This window comes from Artibeus jamaicensis, unplaced genomic scaffold, assembly GCF_021234435.1.
Source record: "Artibeus jamaicensis isolate MK-2021 breed Jamaican fruit bat unplaced genomic scaffold, CSHL_Jam_final contig_426, whole genome shotgun sequence".
NCBI classification, from domain to species: domain Eukaryota; kingdom Metazoa; phylum Chordata; class Mammalia; order Chiroptera; family Phyllostomidae; genus Artibeus; species Artibeus jamaicensis.
The window spans coordinates 1720258-1746325 of record NW_026521826.1 but is presented as its reverse complement, the minus strand read 5'-3'; the positions used below and the strand labels follow the sequence as shown (position 1 = coordinate 1746325).

Here is a 26068-nt window from a genome sequence, read left to right as displayed (position 1 = left end):
CTAAGTCTATAGAAGGGGTGCAGTATGAATCAGATATAAGTAACATGTGCATGACCTTAACCTCTTCCGACATTTCCCAGAGGGGTAAGTAACTTTCTTTTTCCTTCTACGAAAGGCCGCCCTCCCCACACCCCAGCAATGCTGCAGCCTTAATTACTCCCAGTCACCGCAGTCAGCTTCTTAGTTAAGGGGTTCTCCCTTGGAAGGAGGAATGCCCACCAGGGCCTGAGGGGGCCCCTGGGGAGCTCGTTTTACTGCCCACTTTTCAGAACTCCCCTCATTCCCCTTCTCACCCCTCCCTGCTGGAGCGCCTGCCGCAGCAGCAGCAGCAGCAGCAGCAGGACCCTTGGCTTGCTTTGTGCTGCAGAAAGAAGCAAGGGCTGGACAGGCTCGCCTTGTTATCTAGAGTCGCCCAACCCGAATAAGGTCAAGGCAGCCCCCGCCCTTCTCAGGGAGGCTTCCTGAGCTGCCGAATCACCGGGGTGAGTCGAGCTCTTACACATTAGTGGCAGGAAGTGGAGTCCCGATGGGAGGCTGGGAATTTGAGCGCCTTCCCATTTCAGCACTGGAGGGAGGAAGCCTAGGGCAGCCCTCTCACAGATGGCTACTGCTTCCTCCTGAGCAGCTCTGTGCTGGCCCCTCTGCCCCTCCGCCAGCCTGCCCCCCTCAGTCCTCCCCCCCCCCCCACACACACCTCTGTGGAGGGAAAAGTCTGCAGAGCTGGGAACTGTCTTGGAGAACTCAACAAAGGCAAAGCAGCCGGCAACAACTTGAAAAGAACTTGTTTTGTTCCTGTTCAGAAACCTGCAGGAAAATCCACACCCACGTTGCCAGATTTTGAACTGGAGAGAGGCGTGTGTGTGTGTGCGTGTGTGTGTGTGTGTGAGAGTGAGAGAGAGAGAGAGAGAGAGAGAGAGAGAGAGAAGCCAGAGGCAGAGGAGGCGAAAACAACTGTGCAGTCTCTGCTTTGATAAGGAAACGGCCAGCTGTGGGAATTCAGCAGCAAGGAGAGGACTTAGGTCGCTGGGAAGCACTCAGTGTAAACCGCATTGTTTTCTGTGCAGATATTCCAGTGGAGGCAGTTGGAAAACCTGTATTTCAGAGAGAAGAAGTTTTCCGTGGAAGTTCATGACCCACGAAGGTAAGCTAGGAAAATCCTTTACTTCTGGGAGGGCATGGCCCACCCGGCATATTATTTATGTTCCTATTTTTGTGCTGTCATTGTTACTGTTCATTTTGGCGGGGACAGGGTGGGTGGTCATGGAGAACAGCGTTGGAATCAGACAGTGAGGCTTTGTTTCGTACTGTGTATGTTGATACATGCAGCGAGTTCCCGTGTGTGTGTGTGTGAAGTTAGCCGTTCCTCAGTCATCTCATCTATCCACATGTGTTAGTTGTTCATATGTGTGGAGTTCACTTTACATGCTGGGGGCATTTTGAGGAGGATTGGTAGCTCTTTGTAACCAACACCAAATGAAGCCGGGCAGCAGCAGACTGAGTCCTTTTAGGAAGCTTTTGCCTGAGAAGAGTCTGAGGGATGGTTTGTCAGGGCTTCTGAGAACGTGTCTGGTAGGACACTGTGTGCCCAAAGTGCTAACTTGTTGACTCTGTGAGCGGTAACGTTGGAGCGTTAGCCTCGTGGGTGGATGTGAAAGAAAGAAACACAGTTGCTTTTCTCCCCACGGCACATCGCCTGCCAGGCAGCATAGCGTACAAATCAATGCCAAGTCAGATGCCAGACAATAGGGTGCCGCTTTGCACTGCGGCAGGTCCTGTGTGGAAGGTTCTGGGCAGTACACACCCGCCACTTTTCCTTTCTTTGTCTGCTAGCGGTCCTGGAGTTCAGGCAGCCCAGAAATAAGCAAAATTTCCTAAAATCAATCCTGACACCTAAGAGTAAGTCACTTTTTATACATCTAAGACAAATTTACAGCAACTAGAAGACAGTCCTAGGAAGACAGAAGAAAGGTCTAACTCCATGAAGAAGCTAATGTGGACTTTAGGTGCCACCCACACCCTGGGGGGAACGAGGAGCTGGCACCGGCTCCCCTCGCACATGGCCTCTGAGCGTTCGGAACAAGCTGCTGTGCTGTGCCTCCTGAGGAGCTGAGGCCACCAGGGAGGCGTCACCCGGTCAGGGGCCCAGGCTCGCACACCAGCCTGGGTGCTGCAGCTGGAGATAACCAGGAGGGCTCCTGAGCTGCCGGCCTGGTTGCACAATCTGTGTGAAACAGCCCCTTGGGTAGGGGAAGAGCTTGCCCCACGCCCCACGGTCACTACAGGATGAGCAGATGGAGAGCGTTTGAGAGTCTGGTCCTCGTAGTCAGCTGAAGGCTGTAGCTTGCGTGGAAGAACAGCTTGCTGAGCATTCTCAGGGTCCTGAGAAGGGTCTTAGAGTCTGGAGACCCTGCCTCTGCACAGCAGGAATGCACTCGTGCAGGCGAGTGATGGGGAGAGTGAGAGGCGCTGCAAATAATAGTCCAGCCAGTGTGAAATGCACTGCTATTTGTCCAGGTGAACTGAACCAGACCAGTCTTAGTGCACAAGGAGGGGAGACTTATGTGAAAAGAGTGAAATGAATGTTGCCACACTGGGTCAGATGCAGAGGGCGGCGCTTGACAGAAAAAAGCTATAGATGGGATAGTCTGAGGGGCCAAGCTGGAGGGCCAGGCTCTCTTTGCGTCTGTGCTGTTGGGAATTCTGCTAACTCGGGCATCTTGAACAAATCCTTGCATCTGCGGGTGTGTGTATATTTTTATTTTCTCTCTGGATCTAGAGCCTTAACTCTGATACCATACTAAATTCCCTTCCCCAAGGCCCAAGGATATAGGAAAGGGTCCAAACCTTAAATAATGCTATTAGGTGGGCCATTCGCCTATTAAATGAAAGTGATCAATCACATACCTGCTGGATAGCTTCTGTGTTTGGGTACCAAGAACAGGGCCCACCACCCTTAAAGAACTTCTGGCATATTTGGAGAGACAGGCAGAAGAAGGACCGTGATATTTATTGGGTGTTCACCATGTGCAAGCCCTTTTCTCAATACTTGTTTGCATGAATCGTTCTGGGTCCTCCCTGTAGCCCCAGGAGGTAGGTACCCTAGTGTTCCTGTCCTTTTTCTGGGGAACTGAGGAACAGAGAATCAGTCACCTGCTCTGGGTTGCAAGTAGCTAGTACGTGGTAGAGGCAGGATTCAAACCCGGGAGTCTGACTTCGAAGCTCACACACCTTACTGCTACGCTGTACACAGAGCAGCACCGCCAAGGCCCAGAGGACAGAAGGGGAAGTGCTCAAGGCTGCCCAAAGCCAGGCTGGCCTGAGAGGCTTCCTGAGAAGGAGAGATCTGAGCAGAACCTCCCAGGGTGACCAGGATTTAAAGCTTGAGGCGGGCATTCAGGGGGACAAAGGTGAGTCAGGAGAGGAAGAGACATCGAGGACCCTGAGGTAACCCGGATGGGGAGCAGGGTCCTGTCCCCTAGGGGAAAACAGCCTCTCTGCCCTGAGGCAAACAGGAAGGGTCAGAGGAGGGCAGGAGAGGCTAGGGAGGTGCCGTCATCCATGACAGCTGGAAGCCCAAGTCCACTGCAGCTTTAAAGACATCCTTTCCAAATCCACGGAGGCAGACAAAGAGAACTGCTTCAGGTCAGCGGCAGAGCCTAAGCTGTAAGCCCAGTCTCTGCCCTCAGTAGGGGCTCTGCAGGGCCTCACGGTGCTCCTTAAGTTCAGCGGTCGTCCTGTTGCTTCCTTGCATCCTTGTTTGTTTTGAGCCGGGAGGACAAATGTGACTGGATATTGGGAAGGTTCAGAGGTCAGCCCCACGCCCAAACCAGGAAAGGAGTCAGAACCAAAGTAACAGGATGGAAGTCCAGGAGAGAATCTTGTCATGAAGATATGAGATGTTGTCCATGGGACATGTTGGGGACCGGGGGTTCATTTGGGGCACAGGTGCTTCCTGAAGTGATAAGCACAGCGGATCACAGAACATGCAGTGGGCTTTATTCCCCTGTACATGTGCCTAACTCAACATCCACCATGTTTGTGTGGTTCTCTGGGCTTGGAGAACAGTTTCTAACGTTTAGGTGAAACAGAAATGTGGGTGAGATGGGAAGAGACCAAAGGAAACCATGTAGGGGAGAGATAAATTAATAATGAGACAGGAGAAGGGCTCTCAGTGTCTGATCAGATGCTCTGTGGCTGCCCAGAACCGCTCAGACCTGAAGGCCTTTTAACTCATCCTCTCTCACTTACCTGGAAAGTATAAGCACCTAGCCTGGTAGAACGCTCACCACTTTCACTGAAATACATAGCAAGCTACTTTTCCTTACTAATTCTGCTTTACTGGGAGACAAAAAAATGTATTTACTTCCAGGAGCAGCCATTGCTATGGCAAGCCAAAGAGACATTCAGATCAGTGTCTTTCTAAATTCGCAGATAACTGGGGTGTCCGCCTCACTCTCCCACCGGCTCCTTTTCCATTGCCATCAACTGCCTTTCACGCACTGGCATTTTCTCTTAACTTTGGTTTTAACCAAAGGGAGAGTTGCCCTGCCTGAAATCAGTATCACCGACTAACCACCAGATTTGAATTTCTCCTTAGAATCGGGTCTGAAGAAGACCTGCTTTAAATGTTTAGCCCTCGAGAGAAGGTGACAGGAGTGGCTTTACATTTTCTTTAAGGGAAAGCGAGCTGTGAAAAAAAAAAGTGTGATTATTCATAAGTCCTGACTACCTCAAGTTTCCTTCAAATTAGATATTCTAATCTCGAAAACACACATTTTCTTCGGACCCCACCCCCGACCTGTCGCCTTGCCCTGCACACCTGTGTGTGCAGACACTTCTGTGATAAATGCGCTCCACCGAGGACGTGGTTGTGTAGCTCTTTCTCCCCCCGATGCCTCTGCTACATAGAGTTATGTTGGGACTGGTGTTTCTGCTTTAACTTTTGAAGTCTCATTTCCATACATATACGTATTCCACGTCTTCTCCATACATGTACGTGTGCAGCAGGGTATTGAAAGGGGCTGGCTGAGCTCATTTCTATCTGCCTACCCACTCCTGCTTCTTTATATCCTATCTGCCCTCCGTATGTATTTGAAAACTGATGACCAGCTTTTTCAAGGAACATGGAGTGAGAGTAATATAAGAAGTCCCAACTCCCTCAGAACTTCGCACAGGCTGTGCGACAAGCCGAGATCAGACCGGCTCCTCCTGCACCACAGGCGGCATTGCCCAAAGGCTCTCCTGTCTCTGAAGTTTGTCCTGGTCCAGCGCCAGGGGCTGAGGACCAGAACGGGCCACCCAGTGACCTGACATGTCCCATCTTACCCCAGACAAGCAGAGGTGTGGCCACATTCTAACATTAAGGAGCCAGTAAATCAGAAGAACAGCATTATTCACAACAGCCAACATATGGAAACAACTTGTGTCTGTTGACAGAAGAATGATGATATTTGTACACCATGGAATATTATTCATCCTTAAAAAGGGAGGAAGTCCTGCTGTTTGTAACAACATGGGTGAACCTGGAGGACATTATGCTCAGTGAAATAAGCCAAACACAGAAGAATAACTGCATGATCTCACGTATAAGTAGAATTGAAAGTGAAGTTCAGAGAAGCAGGAAGTAGAACTGTGGTTACCAGGCACGGGGAGGTTGGGGGAAGGAGGAGCCGTTGGTAGAGGGCACTGATGTTGGTTGTGTGGGATCAAGGAGTGTAGAGCTCTAACGGACAGTGTGACTGCAGTCGCTGATTCTGTATTGCGTCCTGGAAATTTGCCAAGGGCAGATTCCAGCTGTTCCCATCACACAGAAAGCAGTGCCTGTGGGAGAATATGACATGTTATTAGGTTGTAGGAATCATCTCACTGTGTGTGTATCAGACCATCTTGTGGTACACCTTGGACACAATTTTTATGAAAAAGAAATAAAAAGATGGCCTTTGCTGCCAGTTTCCCAAAGCAAGCATGTGCGCATGCTCTTCCGTCACCTTCACATCAGGGCATGTAGGGCCCAGTGGGTGCTCAGTAAAAGCTGTTGACCGGTCAGCGGAGTTCTTCATCATTAACAGAAACGCGGTTGACCTTCTGATTCGTGCTTTGGCAGGGCGTCCGTGACGAGGAGGACGTTTGGGCACAGTGGCATCGCGGTGCACACGTGGTACGCCTGTCCGGCGTTGATCAAGTCCATTTGGGCTATGGCCATTAGCCAGCACCAGTTCTATCTGGACAGGAAGCAGAGTAAGGTAAGTCCTTGTCTGGGACCAGGAGGGACTCTGCTGTGACCAGACTGTCACCAAGAGGAGGACAGATGAGAGCCCTTGTCCGGATCTCATGTTTGGGGACCGAGGATTGGATGGGTGGGGATGGCACTGTGTCCTTTGACCTGAGATGCGCACAGACTCAGACCTGCTTTGGGTGCTAAGGGAGGAATGAGGCAGCCCTTCGAGAGGGCACATTCCTTACACCTCTGTCACGGAGCTCTGGCCAGACCACTGTTAGAGCCGCTCAGCCCATTGAATGCAGCCAGGTAGGGCCCTTTGGAGAAATGCTGACCGTGCTTAAACCTCACGAACCTCTTCTAGGAGCAAGCAGTGAGGCCCTTTTTGGTGTTGAAACAGTGGCATATTGTTTTCTTTTTGGGGGGGTGAAGCAATCATTCTCAACTAATAGACACCACCTAACTGTTTAGGGTAATTGCTGTGAAAACCCTCCAGGCATTTCCAACAGCCAACCTCATTTTTTAAAAAATGCAAAGCAGGAAACGGTGGTGGTGGTGGGGGAGCAATAACACCGTTTCCCTCAGGTAGACCTGGAGCCTCAGGCCTTGGTAGACAGTCGTCTGGGAGGGAGATCCCATCCAGCCCCACTCCAGACGCACACGGTGCGTGTTCTGTGGGTGGGAGACTGACGTCTCCGCAGTTCACACACAGCTTATGTAAACACTAACACTCCGCCCCCTCTTCTTCCAGCTGTGTCTGCCCGGCTTCCCTGGTGTGGCCCCCACAAACCTCTCCCATTCACTACCCCGCAGGTGAACAGCATTTTGAGATGGGCCCTGGGTGTTTCTCAGGATCTTGCTGCTCTGGGGGTAGGGTTTGGGGGTGTGGGATACAGAACTGCAAAGCGGCAGCACCCTTGGCCCCTGGCCTAGTCAGTACTGCCACCTGTGGGAGGTTTTGTCCCATCGTAAGAGTTCGGGGGGGCGGGGCTTGGCAGGATCCTGGGCTTACCAGGCATAGGGTTCATGGGATCAGTGCTATTTTGGGTCTTTTCAGGTTTCTCTTTTGCCTTATTTTCCATCTGGGTGGAGTTACTTCTTCCCTGGACTGGGGAGAGGCACAGAAGGAGCGAGCTGGGATTGAGTGGGAGGTAAGAGAAAGATAGTAAAATAACAGGGCAGGAAGAAAGGAGTAGTCCTTCAAGGTGTAATTCAGTTTTAAATCGGTGCCTTTTCTGCGTAAGTCTCCTTTGTAACATTTTCTCCTCCACTCAGTTTTCTTCCTGACCCTTTTTTGGTTACTTTCCCGACTAAATGGGCACAGGATGGAACATTTTTCTTGCTAGGAATCATGAGTATCCCACAGCATTCCAAGTGTTGATGGGCGTTGGCACAGGAATTGGAGGGCCGATTAGATCAAAAGATAACTGGGCCCAAGCATTCTGACTCACGCTTTCGACGGAGTCAGTGGGCGGGGGTCAGCACTTTGCCCTCTGGGAGCAGGGCTTTGAGGCCCAAACTACAGGACACTGAGTGCATCCTCTGCAGTGCTCAGCAGTGAGGGGTGGGGGCAGTCCCCCTGAGCCCCACTGCCAGTGCCTCCTGCAAGCAGACGCCTCACCCCATGCAGTCATACTACGATTTGGAGCAGGGGAAAGAGACAGTATTTCACCCTAAGGACACACGTTAGCTGTTTGAACTCTTCCTCCCACCCCATGCTGTTTAGTTTGTTTTATTTGTCTGTTTTTTCTCAGATAGTCTCTTGGGTAACTCAGGATTAGGGCTCTATAGCCCCATTCTCAAAGATGACCTTACTGTGCAGGTGGAGAAGTCTTGTTCACCAGGCTTACTGGTCAGTCCACCAATGCAATAAGCAAAGCTCAAAAAGAGCAAGTTAACAAGGTGTCTTCTCAAAGGCCAAACCAAATGTCCACAGCAAGAAGAAAATTTCCGCCGTCCTCAGCAAGCCCTGACTGAAGGGAGTGCACACACTCCCAGGGGCCGGAGAACTTGGCCTCCGCGGGCTTTGCATGCACACAGATCTTCAGGGCCTGGCATCTCTTCTAGGGGCCAGTTCCTCCACCTGCAGGGAGAGGTGGGGAACAAGTTCCCTCATGGGAAAGTCCAAGGGCTCTGTTTTCTGGTTCTATGACCCTGCTTTGTTTTCCTCAGTTAGGGAACAGAAAAGGAAATTCCTGACTAAAATTATTGATTGGTCCAAGACACAATGTTTGTGACACTGCTTTAGGGGAGGTAGTTGCTATATTTTATTATTTCCATTATTAATCCAATACACTGTTGCCTGGCCAACACTTATGTAAAGTTTACATTCTCTAGAAGTCCCCCAAATTAAATCATAGGTAATAAAATTCCCCGTAGGTGTTACATTGCAACACCTTTTGTTTCTGGAATGTTGTTCTTTATGCAACTGTGGTGTGAACCGTCTTGGTGGGCAGAACGGCCTCCCAGTGAGTGAAGGCTGAGAGGCCTGTGATGAAGAGCTTCCAGGTATTTGTGAGCCGCCAGTGCGGGCTGGCGCACTGTCTGTTGCTTCACACCCTGCTGCATCGGGCCATGCCAACCATTCCTCTCTCGGAAGCGCTTCAGGAAATCCAGGCCTCCTGAGTGATATCTGTCAGCCCCAGGGACAAGTGCGGTCTCGTGGTCCGAGTCAGCAGGGTGAGCCCCAAGAAGTCTCGTGTTCTTCCCCTGGTACTTGGTTAGTTTCTCCTTTCAGGGTCATTATGTAAGTCATTTAAGGAAATCAACCCCCCCACCCCCTCTGTGTCTTTCTTACACACACACACACACACACACACACACCCCATCACCAAAGACAGAGTGCAAGGGAGGCTGTATTTCCTGATTTCCTGTGGCGAATTCTGAGTGAGAGGCTGGCAGGCCCCGTGTATGCTGACCCCCGAGATCGGAAATACTGTCAATGGCATCCCCGCAACCTCTGTAACCCAGAGCCAAGAAACATCTTGTGGACTTCAGAGGAGAACGTTGGAAAGCTCACATTGTTTAGAGTAAACGTTAGACACTTTTCCTCTGAACCCAGAGTGGAGAGTTCTTATTATGGCCTCCCATCCAATCATCTTTCCTTCTTTTTGTCTCCTGATCCAGTCTGCCAGTCTGCATTCCATGTAGACCAGAGGCAGAGTGAAGGCATGATAGAGAACAAGTAAACCTCGCTGACAAAATATTGGTAGTAACACTTTGTATGGCCAGACCCTCATAACGAAATGGTCAGAAGTGGAGAGGTCCGTCTGGGTTGGGCTACAGCCCTGATTTGGCGAGCAGGCAGTCGGTACTCATTTGAGTGTTTCCACTGTAGAGAGAAGCCAGCAGTTCCTACACTTTCTACGAGTCCATGGTCTCCCCCGAGCAGGGCGTCTGTTGGTTACTTTCCCATATTTTGTTCTCTGCCTCTGGGGTTGATACGTGGCAGGAGTGGAGACGGAGTGGGGACCGGTCTTCCGTGTGATTAATGAGATCCCTAAAATACCATGTTGAGTCATTGATTGAACCTCATTTAGCAAATGACTGCCAAGTCCTGGCTTACAGCTGATTCCTGTTCCAAGTTTATCGGCCTTCATGTGTGTTATCTAATTGAGTCCTTATCACAACTCTGTGATGTGGGTTGTAAGATCCCAATTTAAAAACAGCAACCCGAGGGTCAGAGGTTGAAGATCAGGGTTAAACAGTGATGAACTCGGAAGAGTCAGGATTCCAACTCAAATCTCTCTGACTTCAGAGCCCAGGCCCTTCACCACCACACTGAACTGGCCTGTGTCTTTGTAGGTTGCTGTGATGTAACTGCAAGCCCGGGCTTCTTTTTATCAAAGCGTGGGCATTGGTAAAAGCAGTGCTGAAAGAAGGGAAGTGATGGATGTTGCTTTCTGTGCTTGTGGGAGGAAAAAGTCTACCCAGTGGGCGCTGTTGATACACTGTGTCAAACTAAGTGAGAGGCCCCTCCTGCTTCTGCTGCAGGTCAGAGCCCTACAGTGGGACCCTGCGAGGGCCTGGCAGCCTGCTTATTTGATGAGCAAGGAGGCCCTAAGCTGAAGGTGACCTGGTTCTGTAGGCAGGGACCAAATTGAGGTCAGAAAGGAGATGTCAGTTGAGGAAGGACCGGCGGGATTGAGAGAGTCAGGCGAAGACAGTTCGTGGCGGGCGAACAAAACAAGCAAAATCTCAGCATTTCCTCGATCGCTCAGACTTTCATTTTGTTGACACGAGGAACGTGCTCAGTGGTTGGAAGTCATTGTCTTTCCCAGACCTCGGCATCCACGCGGAGGAGGGGGGAGGGCGGAGCCACAGGGGTTCAGATGGACAGCTGAGGGCAGCTGGGAGGCAGGGCGCCCTCACCTCCCTGGGTTCTTTTCGGCACCCCGCCGGCTTCTCCAGTGTGTGGGGAAGACCTGGCTTCACATGTGCCAGCTGTGAACACACGCGAAGTGACCGAAAACCTCACCCAGTTCCATCCACGTGCGTGCTATCACTAGGGGCCATAGGAAGATATCCCAGCATTTATAATTGTTTTTCATAAAATCCAGTATGCATGAAGCCCATTGTGTAAGCTCTATCACAGAAATAGATTTCCTGAAGAAGAGGAGAAAAAGCAAACATCAAATACACATGCAGGAAACGCTAACCCACTGCTCTCACCAAAGGTGGTGATTACAGCAGAGGACTTGCCCACAAACAGTGACTTTCAGGAATGTAATTATGTAACTGTGAACACAGACTTCCCCTTCTGATTGTTCTCACCTGCTGTTGCTATTCGCCAAATCGGGCCAGTTAATATGTGGAATAAATGGAGTGGAATGTTGACCAGAACCCGCAGACTTTGGCAAGGACAGTGAGGCATCAAAACAGGCACCGCGCAGGTGCTCACTGGTGTGACCCGCATGTCCAGACGGGCTCTTCCCCGGGCGCAGCCTCGCGTGTGGGTCCCGATCACTGACACTCGCGCGTCCTCCAAACTTCCCGTGGTCACGTGGCTGACGATGTAAGAGGTTTAAATCACCTCAGAATTTATTGAAATTTTATGGATTTGTTTTAGATAGCTCTTAGGTCCTTCACAAAGCTGAAAATAGTTTTCCTCCTTTAAACACAACATAGTTATACAATAATTGGTACTTTTTATTGAGCGCTATGGACCAGGTAGGGGGGAAGGTCTGTTTGACTCCAAAGTCCTTGCTCTTAAGGACAGACAGTGTAGCCTGTGGAATAATTGGTTGAGACGATGAAGCACCCGCATCAGCTCCTGAGCCGTACCTGCTCCTGCAGAGAGAGCTGCGGTGGTCGGTGCCTGGGGCCGAGGGACAGCAGCAGCCTTGCTGCAGGTTAGGGGATGAGTCAGTTTGCCAATTTGCAGGACTACAAGCAGGCGAGCGATTGCTGTCGTCTCAGAGATGAACGACTGTCCCTCCATGACCCGGTTGCCTTTCTCATTCTAGTCTAAAATCCATGCGGCGCGAAGCCTGAGTGAGATCGCTATCGACCTGACCGAGACGGGGACACTGAAGACCTCCAAGCTGGCCAACATGGGGAGCAAAGGGAAGATCATCAGTGGCAGCAGCGGGAGTCTCCTGTCATCAGGTGAGCGCAGCCTCGGGCTGGGGAGCCACCTTCCTGAGAACACGGAAGAAGTTCCCGCCGAAGTCTGGCTTCAGCCCTGGGGCGGCTCCAGCAAAGGCGGGAAGGGCAGCTGCGGAGGAGACAGTTGGGAGGCCTGCCTGGGGCTGGCTCTGGTCCGCAGACCGAGGTTTTGGGCCGAATGGCGATCTGAGAGAAGTGGCAGCAGTAGGAAAGTGTGGGGGGACGAGAAGCAGGTCACACGGGTGTCTAACAGCGCCCTCCAGGGCCTTCTGAATGCCGACGGCACACTGTCAGGGCAGTCAGCTCCCAGGACAGCAGGAGGGGCCCACTCCTGTGTCCTTGGAGAATTATACCAGGGCAGGGCTGACGGTCAGGGTCGTGCTGCGTGACGCCACATTCTGTTCCTGGATGAACTTCCTGAAACTTGAACAAGTCCAGAATACTCTTGATCATTTGGAAAGGAGAGACCTGCTGTCGTTGAGGATGGCAGAGCGATTAAGTGCCTTTCAAAACTGAGAGTCAAAGGACTCGATTCTGCTGTCCGTTCTGCAGGCCCTGGGCAAGCCATTGTGCCGTTAGATGCGGGAGGGACAGGAGAGCTCTGAGGCTTCAGGTCTGTCTGTCTTCAGAAGAGGCTCAATTCACTAAAGTGTGAGACAGGAAAAGCAGGGAGAGAGGACAAGGCAGTAGTTGCTTGGCAATGTTATCGAAAATATTACCGATACAGGTCACTCCCCAGGCCACATGGTCAAAGTCTGATTGTTCTTCGGGACAGTGTGCCCTTGCTTCTGCACCATGAAAATATAGCGGGAAGTCTCTGCCTGACCTCACTTCCAGAGTCGTATCTATAACGATGTCTAGTGGCTGCACGCAACAACGCTATACTAGCATTGTACAACAACACAATATGATAAAAAAAAAAAAAAAGGAGAAGAGACAGGGGAGGAGGAGAAACTGAAAGCTGTCTAGTTACCCACTGGGCTGCCGGAGTCCGCGGGGGAGAGGAAGTGCGCCCTTCCTGGCCCGGGAGGCGGCCTACACAGGGGCCAAGCGCTGCAGCTCGCCACCCCTCATTGGAAAGACCCTTCTGAGGCCCTGGGGGGGCCCCAGCCTCATGTTCACATGGCTGTGTGTTTTCACCGAATCTGCAAACATAAGGCATTTCAGTTCTTTTTCCTAAAAAGTCACCTAAATTTCATAAGCTTCAAGCCCCACAGAACTTTGATCTGCCTCTGCCAGATCACTGTAGGGTTCCCCATGAACCCCTCCCTGCTTCAAGATTTCAAAGTTTTTTTGTTAATGCAGTGGGCCAAATCATTATTTCTGAGGCCTAGAGATTTACAGTAAAGACTTAGAGAATGTTGTCTTCTTTTATCAAAGAGAATGCCATTCAGAGCCTGTGCCCCTGCCTGGAATTACAGCCACTCCCGACCCCGGGCTGAATGGCCAGGGGCCGGCCAGAGCCAGTCCTGTGCATGTCGTCTAGACTCCTAACCCCTGCTAATACCCAGGGTCTCAGATTCCAGCCTGGATGGGCGCACCCCCAGCCTCCTCATCCAGCCACAGACGAGCCGGACTCCTCCTTCCTTCTCAGTGACGGGGTGCATTTGTGCTGTGGCTGCATATCCGTCCGGATATCTAGTTCATTTCTGTACGTGGCATGGTTATTCCCAGAAGGAGAATGGATCATCCATCTCTGGGCTTCTCCACCTTCCCTGGGCATCAGAACCAGTTAGAGGGCAAGTTCAAACACAGGTAACTGGGCTCCAGCTCTGGAATGTTTGATTCCGTAGGTCTAGGGTGAGCCTGAGAATTTGCATTTCTAACAAGTTCTAACAAGGCCTCGGGTGATGCTGATGCTGTTAGTCTGGGGAGCAGACCACACTTGGAGAAGCACTTTTACTGCTGAGGAAGAGATAAAAGCCTGAGGCGGCCGTGCTCAGGATCGCAGGACCCAGGTGTTCCCACGTTTATGCCTGTGTCCTGGTCCATTTGCTCTAGTCCCTCATCTCTGGCAGCCTCTGGTGGAACCAAGGCAATAACCTAACAGCAGTTACAGATGGGGTTGTGACCAGGAGCCCCAAACCCCTGGCCATGGAACTGACATCCCTCAACCATCAGAAATGAGACCCAGGCATTTTTAAGACACAAAGCACCTTGACATTAATGATCAGTCAGGTGGGTTAGAGAAAAGCCAAAGAAAACCTCCCTGCCGAATCCACCTCCACCCCTAATGGAAGCCTCTTTATTCCAAGATAGTGAAGTGATTTTCAAGTGTTTGATAACTGGTGATGGAGGCTTCAGGCTATGCTGTTTGGAAGTTGATGGAGGCAGCTAAGGCCCGTTGCCTGGAGCTCTAAGCCATGTCCCTTGACCAGGCAGGTGGTGCTTCTAGCTCTGCCCTGACGGGCCTTCAAGTTAGACCCTCAGGAATGGTCCTTGAATGTGAGGCTGAGGCTTCCTGTGGAGGCCCCCTTCCCTTGGCTTAGGAGAGACAATGGGGCACTGGAGGGAGAGGCTATAAGACAGGAAACTTCCATCAGTCTTTAGAGAGAATTCCTAGAACCCAGGGATCTGGTCCCCACTCCTTCTGGGGCTGCCGATTGCTGCTCCTCTCTCTTGTGCCGGGAGAAAATGCCCTCACTTGACACAAGTCCTTGGGAATTCCACCTGGAAGGCACCTGTTTCCCATGGCCCACAGTGTGGAAATCCAGGCGAGGCTCCCGCCCTGTTCTTTGTCCTCTCTTGTTCTCTTGCCTCACTGCCTGTTGAAAATGTCCTAGGTCACGTGCTCCCGCAGACTGTGAGGGCCTTGCTCCTCCGGGACAGCTCTGGTTGTGAGCCCTCTTCGCGGACTGCCAGTGCCTACATTCCACCTCTTCTTCACGAAACGCGATACATATAACCTCATATACTGTTTAATCAGTCGTTTTCTCTCCTTCACCTACTGCTTCATGCTTAAAAAACACAAAAAGGTGTCTAAGAAATAGTCCTTAAAAGCATTTTGAGAAACTAATCATCATTTGAAAAGTATTTTTTTTTCTACCTCTATCCCAGTGCCTGACATCCAGTAGGTGCTCTCTACACAATTTTTAAAACTTTTTCACATTCTATGTCCATGACTTATATTATAACTGGAAATTTGTACCTTTTGACCCCTCACCCATTTCACCAACCGCCTCTGGCAACCGCCAGTCTGTCGTCTCTCCACCTTAGTTCCCTTGCATAGAGCCCTCCAGGTGCATCCAGGTTGCTGCAAACGACAAGATTTTCTTCTTCTTGTGGTTGAGTAATATTGCATTTTGTGCTCCATTTTGTGAATAATATTCCATTTTGTGCTCAAGATTTTATTCTTACGGATGAATAATATTCCATTTTGTGCTCTATGTGTGCATGTGTATACACATGCACACCCCACAGTTTTGTGATCTGTTTATTCAGTGATGGGCGTTTAGGTTGTTTGCATCTCTTGGCTCTTGTGAATAATGCTGCTGTGAATCTGGGGGTGAAGTGATGTTGTTTCTTTCTGATAAATACCCGGAAGTGGAATTTCTGGATCATGCGCTTGTTCTGTTTTTAATTTTTTGAGGACCCTCTGTACTGCTTTCCCCAGTGCCTGCACCAATTGGCACCCCCACCAACAGTGTACAGGGGTTCCCCTTGCTTCACACCTTCACCAGCACCTGTTGTTCCTTGTCTTTTTTATAATAGCCGTCCTAACAGGTGTGAGGTGATATCTCATTGTGATTTTAATTTGACGACAAGTGAGGTTGAGCATTATTTTCATGTACATTTGGTCATGTGTTTGTTTTCTTCTGAAAAATGTCTATTTAGCTTCTCTGCCCATATTTAAATTAGATTGTTTTTCTGCTATTGAGTTGTATGGGATGGGCTCTTTGTGTATTTCGGATAGTAATCCTGAATTGTTACCAGACCGCACCAGGTCCAAATATTTAATAGTTGTGAGCCAAAAGACAGCTCCGAGATGATGTTATGAGAAGGAGCTTTGCCCAGGCTGGTGTGGCTCAGTGGATTGAGTGCTGGCCTATGAACCAAAAGGTCACAGGTTCAGTTCCCAGTCAGGGCACATGCCTGGGTTGCGGGCCACATTCCCCAGTTGCAAGCGTGTAAGAGGCAACAGATTAATGTTTCTCCCTCCTATCCCCTCTCTCTAAAAAGTAAATAAATAAAATCTTGAAAAAAAACCCCCAAAACCCAGTGGATTGAGAAGGAGCTTTACTGTAAGCAGCAAACAAGGACACCCTGAGATTGTTCTCAGACCAGTGTTTCCCAAGCAAAGTATCTAATTTGTCTTATTGGGGGAATCCGTGCATAAATACCAAGGTGGTCTTCATGGTTGTGCATGTGAGGACATTCCAGTACATGGTCATCAGGAAACATGGTCCTGTGTACATCACATGTTCAAATGTGGTAGCAAATTCCCACCCCTGCGGGGAGATTTTAGTATTGAAATGAGGAAACAGTGAGGAAGGTTCCTGAGGAGGTCACCTCGGAGACCTCGGGCCCGCTCCAGCTGGTCGCAGGTGGTTTCCACAGGTTCACCCCTTGGTCCTGCACAAACATCCCAGGCTCCTCCCTGAAAAACATTCCTAGCAATGATCAATGTCAGGGATTGCCTAGGTACGGATAAACATCTGACTAAGTCTTGGTCTTTGTGTTCAACTTTCAGCAAATTGCAAGAGAGCATCACACAAACCTTATACATGTTAGAGTGATCTATGTGGGGTCCCAGGTTAACCGAAGCAAAATTAGAAACTCCAAATGAAGGTCAATCTGTGCTAGGGTGCCTGCTAGGCTAGTTTACGTGATCAGATATACGGTGCGCAATCGAGTTCTCCTATTCAGTAGGTCGCCTTTTCTTGTGCCCTGTTTTAGGGCCCTACTCTGTTCCCAGAGTATACGTCGTCTTGGGCCTTGCCTCAAACTCCCGTGTATCTGCCACCAACATTTTCCCTCAAATTGTGCTATGTCATTTCCATCATGCTGGTATCCAACCTTTCAAAGTGACTCTTGTCAGGTCAGGCTCCTACTGCAAACCTTGTTATCTTTCATCCACCCTTCCTGTACCTGTCATCCACCCTTGTCTGTACCTGAATTGTGTTGTAACTGAGCCATGTAACTAACCCGGTAACATTTCTATGGTATGAGCACATTTTCCAGCTCCAAAACTTTGCTAGGGAATAGACGTAGCATTCAAAAAGTTACAGCCCCTCTCCTCACAGAGTTTGAATACTGTTTATTGATGCTGAACAGAGAGAAAGTATTTCCAAGCTATCGGCAGCTTTAAAGGTGATTTTCCTTGTAACTAAGGGCATATAATGACCTTTAAAACAACTGAAGCTCAATACATGGCATTTAAAGTCTAAGGTGCTAAAGAAATAATGAAGCATCATTGTGTCTATTAAAGAAGTCAGAAGTTCACAAGTACTCATGCCATGAGCCAGCAGCTAATATTTCAAATTAAAAAGATCCATGAAGTTGGAATTACATATTAAGGCTTGGGGTCAGGCACCCTAGTCCTTTGGTGGTGATGCACAGGGCTCCCGTGTGTGAGACCTGGAGTCCCATGTCCTAGTAGACATGGGACCTTAGAGGCAGCCAGCCTTCTGAGTCTGAGCTGCCTGGCATGTGTCAGAATTAAAGGGACCAAGCCCTCACCTCCTGATCCAGCACTGAATGACATTCAGGCCCTGGGAAGATTATGGAACCCATGTCCTGAATCCATTGCCGCAGGGGCTCTGGTGGCCAGGCTTTGAAAGAACGTGAGGACCATTGTCCTCAGAACATGTCTGCTGAGAGATGGCCTGGCCTGCCAGAGTCCCCTGGAAGAGGGGATGTTGAAGCAGCTCCCCCAAGCCAGGCCGGCAGAGCCCTACCCCCTGCCCTCCATAAGCTCTGCATGGTGGGCGCTCAGTACACCTGCGGACTGGCCGCTGCAGGGTTTAGCAGGGCACACTGTATTCTCTCTGTCCTGGGAGAGCATTGGATTGCTCTTCTGGTTCAGAGCACCAAAGTTGGGAGGTTCAAGTAGAGTTTGAGAGGACAACTATGAATTCACACAATTTGGTTATGGTGTTTTCAGAGTTCAATAGAAGCATCTGAAATCCTTTTTGTGGGAACTTGGAAGGGCATTTTCCTCTCTTCCCAACTGTCATTTCTTAAAATCTTAAAAAGGATTAGAAAGGAGAGACAAATGGAACAACAAAACAAAGAAAACAGCAACTGATTTATTGTTCGTAAAGAGCATGCAGGATTGTCCCGAGCATTGTTTCAGGGATCTGCTGTCACAGAACAATTTTGATTTCAGTGGGAGTGTAGCAGCCAAGGGAGATGAGCTTTTGTTCTCAGCCATTTGAGGAAAACGGCACCAACTCGCTGAGGAAATACCCAGTGTTCTGCAGGCCCTCCTGACTTACTGCATTAACCACCCAAACACAAACTCCTACTGTGCCTCTTTTCTTAAAGGAATGGAACAAAAAGACTGATGTTGACCTTCTTGAATAGAAGGGTAGGGGCATAAGCCACCCATTCTCTACAAAACAAAAGGGCATGTTGTGTCTATAAATAGGAAAGAGATGGCAGTTGAGTCATCTTCACTGTGAGCAGCAGGATTGTGGAGAATGTGGTGATGATTTGGTTTTCTGAACGCACACACACACAAAACCTGCAGTGTGCTCTTATACCTCAGTTCTGGTGGTCTCTGTTCTGGAGAAGATGAGCTGTGCTGGCCATGGGGGCTCGCTCCCCCGGGATCCGGCCCCGTGCATTACTCAGCGCTCTCACATTCTCATTCTCTGAACGCTAGCACTTCCTCCCATTGTTGGGAAGTTTATTAATAACTGATGTAACAATGAGGATGCCTGATCTATCTGATCTCTCCATACAGACATGTGGTTTGATAGGCGCCTGCCAACTTTATGGTCAAGAAGACACCGCCTTATGCTGGTGTAAATGAACAAGTGTTTTTAGTTTTCTCTTTGTCTTCGTCCTTTCTTTCTTGCCCTCACTTTATCTCCTCCCTGAGTCTCCATCCATCTTTGAGAGTTCTGTTACCTGCTGCCTGCCCTCTCCCTTTTAGGTCTAATGACAGTGGGATTCCAGGGCTCTGCCGGTGGGTGCAGTCCTTGCTTGAGCAGGGCACACCTGAGTCAAAACTGAGATGACAGATGTCCCTGTCCACTCTTATGTTGGGGAAGTAAAACCCTCTGAAGTGATTTATACTGATGTATTTAATGCTATGAGGTGTTCCAGTAAAGAAGTATTTGCAAACTAAAGAGAAGCAAACAGACTGTCAATTTAAACGAATGGTTTTCCAATGATGAAATTTTAAACACTGAACAAGAAATATCACTATCAGCTCTCATGGGCACTGCTTTGTGCCCGGGTAGGCCAGCCCCTCAGCACTGCAAATAAAGTGACGCAGTCCCAGGGCCAGGGAGGTGGGCCCCCCTCCTGTCAGTTTCAGAAATGGACACCCTGCGGTTACTCAGGAACACTGGTTTCATCTGGGTACCTTACTGGATGCTGCTGCTAACGTTTGTAGTCAGCCGTTCCTTCTCTCTCTCCCCTCTCCCCACTGTCTCTCCTCTTCACCACGATATTCATTCTCTTCACCTTGTGGCCCAAGTGCCCGGAGCCAGGGCCTGGCCTGCAGAAAAGCCGTCCCAGACACTTGTCGCTACCACCCAGAGGTGCTTGCTTTTCAGACAGCTTCCATTTCTCTACCCTTTTAAGTGAGCTGTTTCATATTTTCCATTTCTGACCGTAATGAAAAGTTTGCCAAGCATTCATTTTTCATGCCGAAAATCACATTTAGTTCTCTGCACCTGTCTCCAGGCACCACGCATTTATCCTGAAATCTGCCGTATGGCACTATTTCACACTGTCTCTCAGGACATATTTTAAGTAAGGAGTTCATAATTGAGGCTCTGTATGGCAAATAGATGTCTCTTCATAAAGGAGAGTTTGAACCTTTTCTTCCTATTTATTCTTGGGCGTCTGCCAAAACTTTGACAGCTTTGACATACCTGCCTTGAATAGGCCTTCTTTATTTTCCCTTTTTTCCCTGAAGGCCTAAACAGATTGTCATTTCCTTTGGTTACTTTTAGGGTAACAGATTTCTTCCTTCTCTGGGGTGCTGTTTGTTTCGAATTTCCCCTCCTCGTGGAGAGGAAAGCACCCCTCTGTCTCCTGAGATCAGCGGGCTGGTCATCAGTATTCCATCTGTGTGGACGGATGAGCCACAGTTCCTGAGAACATTCTCTTCGTAGGATGCGCACTCATATCCGGTGCTGAGTAGTCAGGGTCTTTTGAAAGATTGGAACAAATTCTCTCTCGCAGCTGAACGAGGATATCCTTCCACATGTTTGCCTGCAAGAGAGGAGCTGCCATGTGTGTGTGCTGGTGTGTGCCCTCCCTACACACACCAGCACACACACGTACACGTGGCAGAACAGGCCTTTTCTACATCTCCTCCAGTAACCTCCATGGCATCGGAGAGGTCACGCAGAAGGTTCCCCGATACCCCCTGAGGATGACTGCCCGAGCTGAGCACAGATTCAGCTCCCCTGGGCATGGTTGGTAGGGATTATCTTCTGTGAGGTCATATGTTTTTCTCCTCCCCACGGGCCTGGTTTTTGGTGGTCTGTTTTTAAAAAATTCTTTGTATTTTAGTTGAAACATGATAATAAAGTAGCCCAAAAAACAAAACATTATTCAGTCCTTTCGCTATTCCTCCCAGGTTTCCTGAATGGATAAGGTGGGGAACACTATTTAATGCAAATAATTGTGAATGTTCATGCAGCACTTACCTTCTGAGCTCTGTTCTAAGTATCTTTCAAGCATGAGCTCATCCATTTCTCCCGACTTTGGAAGAAGTCCTGTTTTCATTCCCATGTTATAGGGGAGGAAACTGAGACTTAGGTCTTGTAACACTACCAAGTTCTGCAGCGAGAGTCGTGCACGTTGCTGGGACATGAGCCCAGACCTGTCCACTCAAAGCTTCCGCACGTAGACTCGGCCGTGGAGGCCACGACATCAGTGTGTGTTCCACACTAGGTTTAGGCCACGCTTCCCTGTACATCTGGGCACTGCTCTAACCTTTGACTGACCATGAATTATTCATGTAGTACCTGGATCTTTCAAAAATATTCGACTCACTTCTGATTTTCTTTTGCATCCTGCCCCATTCTTTCTGTGTGGACAGCCCTTTCAGAGTAAGTCAGCTACTATTTGATCAATCTATAAATTTTGAAATCTCACTCTTCTGATTTTAGAGTTTTACATCCATCTTCTTACTTTTTAATCCCAAAGACACCTAAGATTAAACTCTTGTTTGGCATTCAAGCTTACAGATAATTTGCTTTGGTCTGTTGAGATGATAAAGTAGGTTTGTTTAGGCACTGGTTCGATCATTAGACATTCCCTTCCAGTTCGAGAGGCAAACTATCGTGGTAACTGGGGTAAGGACCAGAGTTGGCAGGGTGCTTGTCTTTTCTAAAGGTGGGAATCATAAAGAAAAAAGGGAAGATGGCAATACGTATGAAGTCCCTTTTGTACAAACTGCAAAAACGACTGCTGGAGGCAAGAGGGAACAGCCTAAGTAATTGCTTTGCTAAGTAATAGGTTCTTCAGGTCTGGACACCTCTTGGAGGAGGATTCTCCCCGAGGATCACGAGCCAAGTCGTGCCGCCATTGAGTAGTGCATATGTGTTGGAATCCAGGTCTCTTTTCTGTCCTTCACTGCCCCTCTCAAACATAGCGGATTTACATGTTTGTGATTTCTGAGGGACTAAATTTACAACCTTTGTGTGTGCGGTCTTGCTTATTCATGTGTGTTCAAGTAACCGGAAATGAATAAATCATGGTATCAGAGCTTCTTTCCCATTCTTCATGTCTAAGGTGCTGATTTGAAATTCTTTCTGTGTCTAGGATTTATTTTTAATCCTCGCCCAAGGATATGTTTGCTGATTTTAGAGAGACAGGAAGGGAGAAAGAGAGAAACACGTGGGAGAGAAACATCAATCAGTTGCCTCCTGGACACACGCTGACCAGGGATTGAACCCACCGCCTTTTTGTGCACAGAACAACACTCCAACCAACTGAACCATCCAGCCAGGACAAGAATCATTTTCGACAGGGTCACAAACGTTTAGTTTGTTAAGATGCCCATTGACCTGCGCACCTGAGGCTCATCCCTTGAGTGATCAGCAGTGAATCTCTGTCTCCTGATTTCTGGCTAACTTGCAGTCCTCCCTTTGGGATGTCAGCCATGCCATTCAGGGGCTGCCTGGAGGGCACTGTGGATGCCGGAAGCTCCTCAGCATGATAGACCACTTGAGGCTCTTTCTTCTGACGCCCCTTGAGCTTCTTTCTGTGGAGCTGTTACTTGGGCATCATTGTCACTAGGAACTCTGCCACCTCTCTTCATGGTTGTCATATCTGCCTGATTGTAGGTCACAATTTCACAGGCTGAGACCCCACGAGCTCTGAAATGTAGAAGCCTAGCAAACTTAGAGCCCATGCCCCCAAAGAGGGGATTTCTTTGAAACAAGGCACTGGGAGCTCTTTTCAGATGCATCTGACCACAAACTTGAATACATGAAGCAGGTTAAAGTGGAGCTGCACTAACCTGAAGTGTGCAGAAGGGGCGACCCAGAACCCATGGGATGTCATGACCCTGTTCCCACCCTCATTCACAGCAGCCCTACAGGCATGTCTACAAACCCAGGGGCTCAAGACACTAAGTTCAAAAACATTGCCTTAGACTGATATTGCTTCTTTTGAGGGTGACCTTTGTAGTCCAAGTGGTACGCTGAACTGCACAGTGAGGATCTTTTCTGATATCTCTCTGAGCTATGGTGAAGAGGTGGTTTCAATGATTCCTCTCTCTGATTCTACCAAGTGTGTGTGTATGGTGTGTGTATTGTGTGTGTACATGTACACATAGATATGTACTTGCTTGTGTTAAATCTTTACCCAAGATTGAAGGGTTACCTACCTATTCCAGGCACAGTGGTATTATGTGTGATTATATCACTTAATTGTTAAAAAGAATTAAGGAAGACAGGTCATTTGCCCACAGTCAGCAGCTAGTGAGTGGTTTAGAGTTCATCAAGCCCAGAGCTGTTCGACCCTCTACTCAGATGTCCCGACACCAATACAATGGTGATCCCCATGGCCAGGTGAGGCTGGCTCAACTGGCAGAGATTTAACTTGGTGCCAGCACCACATTCCTTATGAAACAATTTCCGGATTAAAGGTGTGAAAGAGCTAGACTAAGTGGTGCCAGACATGAAGAGGGCTTCCTGAGCCATCCAGTCTGTCTTACACGAGTTGAATATTTGGGCTAATTAATATAATTTTAAAAAAATCAGGTAGCACTAATGAGTCCTGTAACTTAAGACCAAAGCATAACTAATCCCACAGCTGGAGATAAAATGATCTAAAAACCTCGGCTTTATGCCCCAGTTTAATGTTGTATGATTTGTGTCATCCTTGAACACAGTTAATTTGTGGCTTTGACTTCATGCAGCATTATTTCCTTTGGAGAGGTTGGGCAGAGGTGAGAGGGCAAAACAATGACGTTTTCACGTGAGCTAGGTATCCATCCTTTGATCTTTCCTGGACCCAAGTTTCCCCAGGCCTGGTTTTTCTTTTTTTTTTTTTAAATTTATTTTTTTATTGATTATGCTGTTACTGTTGTTCTAGTCCCCCCCATTCCCCTCCACCCTACCCTCTCGTCCCCACCATTACCCTCCCCTTTAGTTTATGACCATGTGTCTCAAGTTCTTTAGATTCTATATTTCCCATGCTCTTCTTGCCCCCCCCATCTATTTTCTATCTACTGTCTATGCTACTTATTTTCTGTACCTTCTCTCCCCTTCTCCTCCTCTCACTCCCCTGTTGCTAACCCTCCTTGAGATCTTCATTTCTATGTTTCCTCTCCTGATCTAGCTGTCCTTTTAGTTTGCTTTTGTTTTAGGTGTGGTTCTTAATAACTGTGAGTTTGTTGTCCTTTTACTGTTCATGTTTTTTTAGCTTCTTTTTCTTAGATAAGTCCCTTTAACATTTCATATAATAAGGGCTTGGTGATGATGAACTCCTTGAATTTGATCTTATCTGAGAAGCACTTTATCTGTCCTTTCATTCTAAATGAAAGTTTTGCTGGATAGAGCAATCTTGGTTGTAGGTCTTTGGATTTCATGACTTGGAATACCTCTTTCCAGCCCCTTTTTGCCTGTAAGGTCTCTTTTGAGAAATCCGCTGACAGTCTGATGGGGACTCCTTTGTAGGTGACTGTCCCCTTAGCTCTTGCTGCTTCTAGGATTCTCTCCTTCATTTTAATCTTGGCTAATGTAATGATGATGTGCCTTGGTGTGTTCCTTCTTGGGTCCAACTTGTTTGGGACTCTCTGAGCTTCCTGGATTTCCTGGAAGTCTATTTCCTTTGCCAGATTGGGGAAATTCTCCTTTATTATTTGTTCAAATAAGTTTTCCACTGGTGGCTGTACCTTTCCCCCCTTCTGGTACCCCTATAATTCGGATGTTGGAGCGTTTAAAGATGTCCTGGAGGTTCCTAAGACTCTCCTCATTTTTTTGAATTCTTGCTTCTTCACTCTTTTCTGTTTGGCCATTATTTGCTTTCTTCTGGTCCTCTCCATTGATTTGAGTCCCAGTTTCCTTTTCATTGCTATTGGTTTCCTGTGCAATTCCATTCATTTCAATTAGTTTCGCCTTCATATGTTTGTCTAATTTGTGGCTATAATCAACCTGTTCTGTGAGGATCCTGATCACCAGTGTTTTAAACTGTGCGTCTGAGAGTTTTGCTATTTCTTCATCACTTAGATTTATAGGCTCTGGGGCTTTGAGATCTTCTTGAGCCATTTTTGGTCTGTTTGCGCCCATTAAGTATGAGGCGCGGAGCCTCGGACTCGCAGGTCGCTGGGTTGTGACTCTGTATGTGGAGGCAGGGTCAGAGCGGGGAAATGGCGGCCCCCTCTGCTGTTTCTCTCAGCTGGGTGAAGAGCAGAGCCTTAGGTTGTTCACCGGGGCAGGGCCACTTAGGTTGCTGGATTATGAGGCTATATGTAGAGGCGGGGTTGGAGCGGGGAAATGGCGGTGCCCTCCACCTCTGCTTGCTGCTGGGGCTGCTGGCTCTAGTCCAGTCGCCCACTCCCTCGCTTGTCTATCCACACACGAATGCGCGACCACAGTCAACCCGCAGCCCTGCTCCCTCACTGTTTCCCTGTGGTCGCTCCCTGAGTTGCCCACCAGGTCCAACCCTGCGCCTGGGTTCCGCGCGACTGAGTCCATCTGACCGAGTTTTTCTGTGCAACCCCGCTCTGCCAGCTGCTGGTTTCGCCCCTCTTACCGGTCAGGCTGAAGAATTTGTTGTTATCAGACTTCCGAAAAGTTCAATTTTCTGTGTTCTGGCTGTGTTTTCTGTTGCTATTATTTTGTTGTCTCTAAACTTGGTTGTGTGAGGAAGCACGGCGTCTCCACCTATGCCTCCATCTTGGCGGAAGTCCAGGCCTGGTTTTTCAATCCAAAGTGGGACTTCTTTCCAGTATCATTGTACATTCTTATTCTTTAGATGACAGAACAGAGCACAGCTCATTCAGTTTTCCAGTGTCCTCAAGTGTGATTCGTCACTATGACTAAGAGAACCAGATTAGATTCAAAATGACTTAGCTGCATTATCTTAGATGGAGGTAGTACTGGCAAGCATGGGGTAATTGACTAAAGAAGTAGAAAGCCTGGACCATTCAAACTGGGGAGCCTGTCCAGTCATGTGTTGCATGAACATAACACCATATGAAGTTAGTATCTGGGAACCAGGAGGGAAGGGAGGCTTCTTAAGATCACACTTTTGTTTGGGGTTGCCCCTGAATTTGGGAACCTGTGACAGAAGCGTGACAAAATCCAGGGAAGAGGTACAGAAGTGGTTAAAGGTTTGGAAGGTAGGTTCTGTAAAGAAATGACCTATGGGTACTAGATTTCTTTACCAAGGTGAGGTAGAACTTGATTATAGCATCCAAGTATATGACTGGCAACCTTTATTTGTGTGTTTATTCAAGTTAGTGTTGATGAGTGGCAGTGGAGGCGTGAAGGTGGTACATTCCTGCAGTGACAGATTTTCTGTTTCACACTAGAATGGGGTGAGGAAGGAAAAGAAATAAGGCCAAATTGGAGTCAAAGTGTACTGATACATTTGAGATTTTTT

The 26068-nt window shown here is 48.6% G+C and overlaps 1 protein-coding gene across 7 annotated transcripts in view; it reads left to right on the top strand.

The window, feature by feature from the left end:
* FRMD4A (FERM domain containing 4A) overlaps positions 1–26068 on the top strand; it is a 313254-nt gene that overhangs the window by 244395 nt on the left and 42791 nt on the right. For all 7 annotated transcript variants that reach the window (XM_053665757.1, XM_053665755.1, XM_053665758.1 and 4 more), the window contains 3 exons: positions 1065–1141; positions 6104–6242; positions 11683–11824. In XM_053665757.1, the coding sequence (XP_053521732.1) occupies positions 1065–1141; positions 6104–6242; positions 11683–11824 (358 nt within the window). The remainder of the gene's footprint in view (positions 1–1064; positions 1142–6103; positions 6243–11682; positions 11825–26068) is intronic.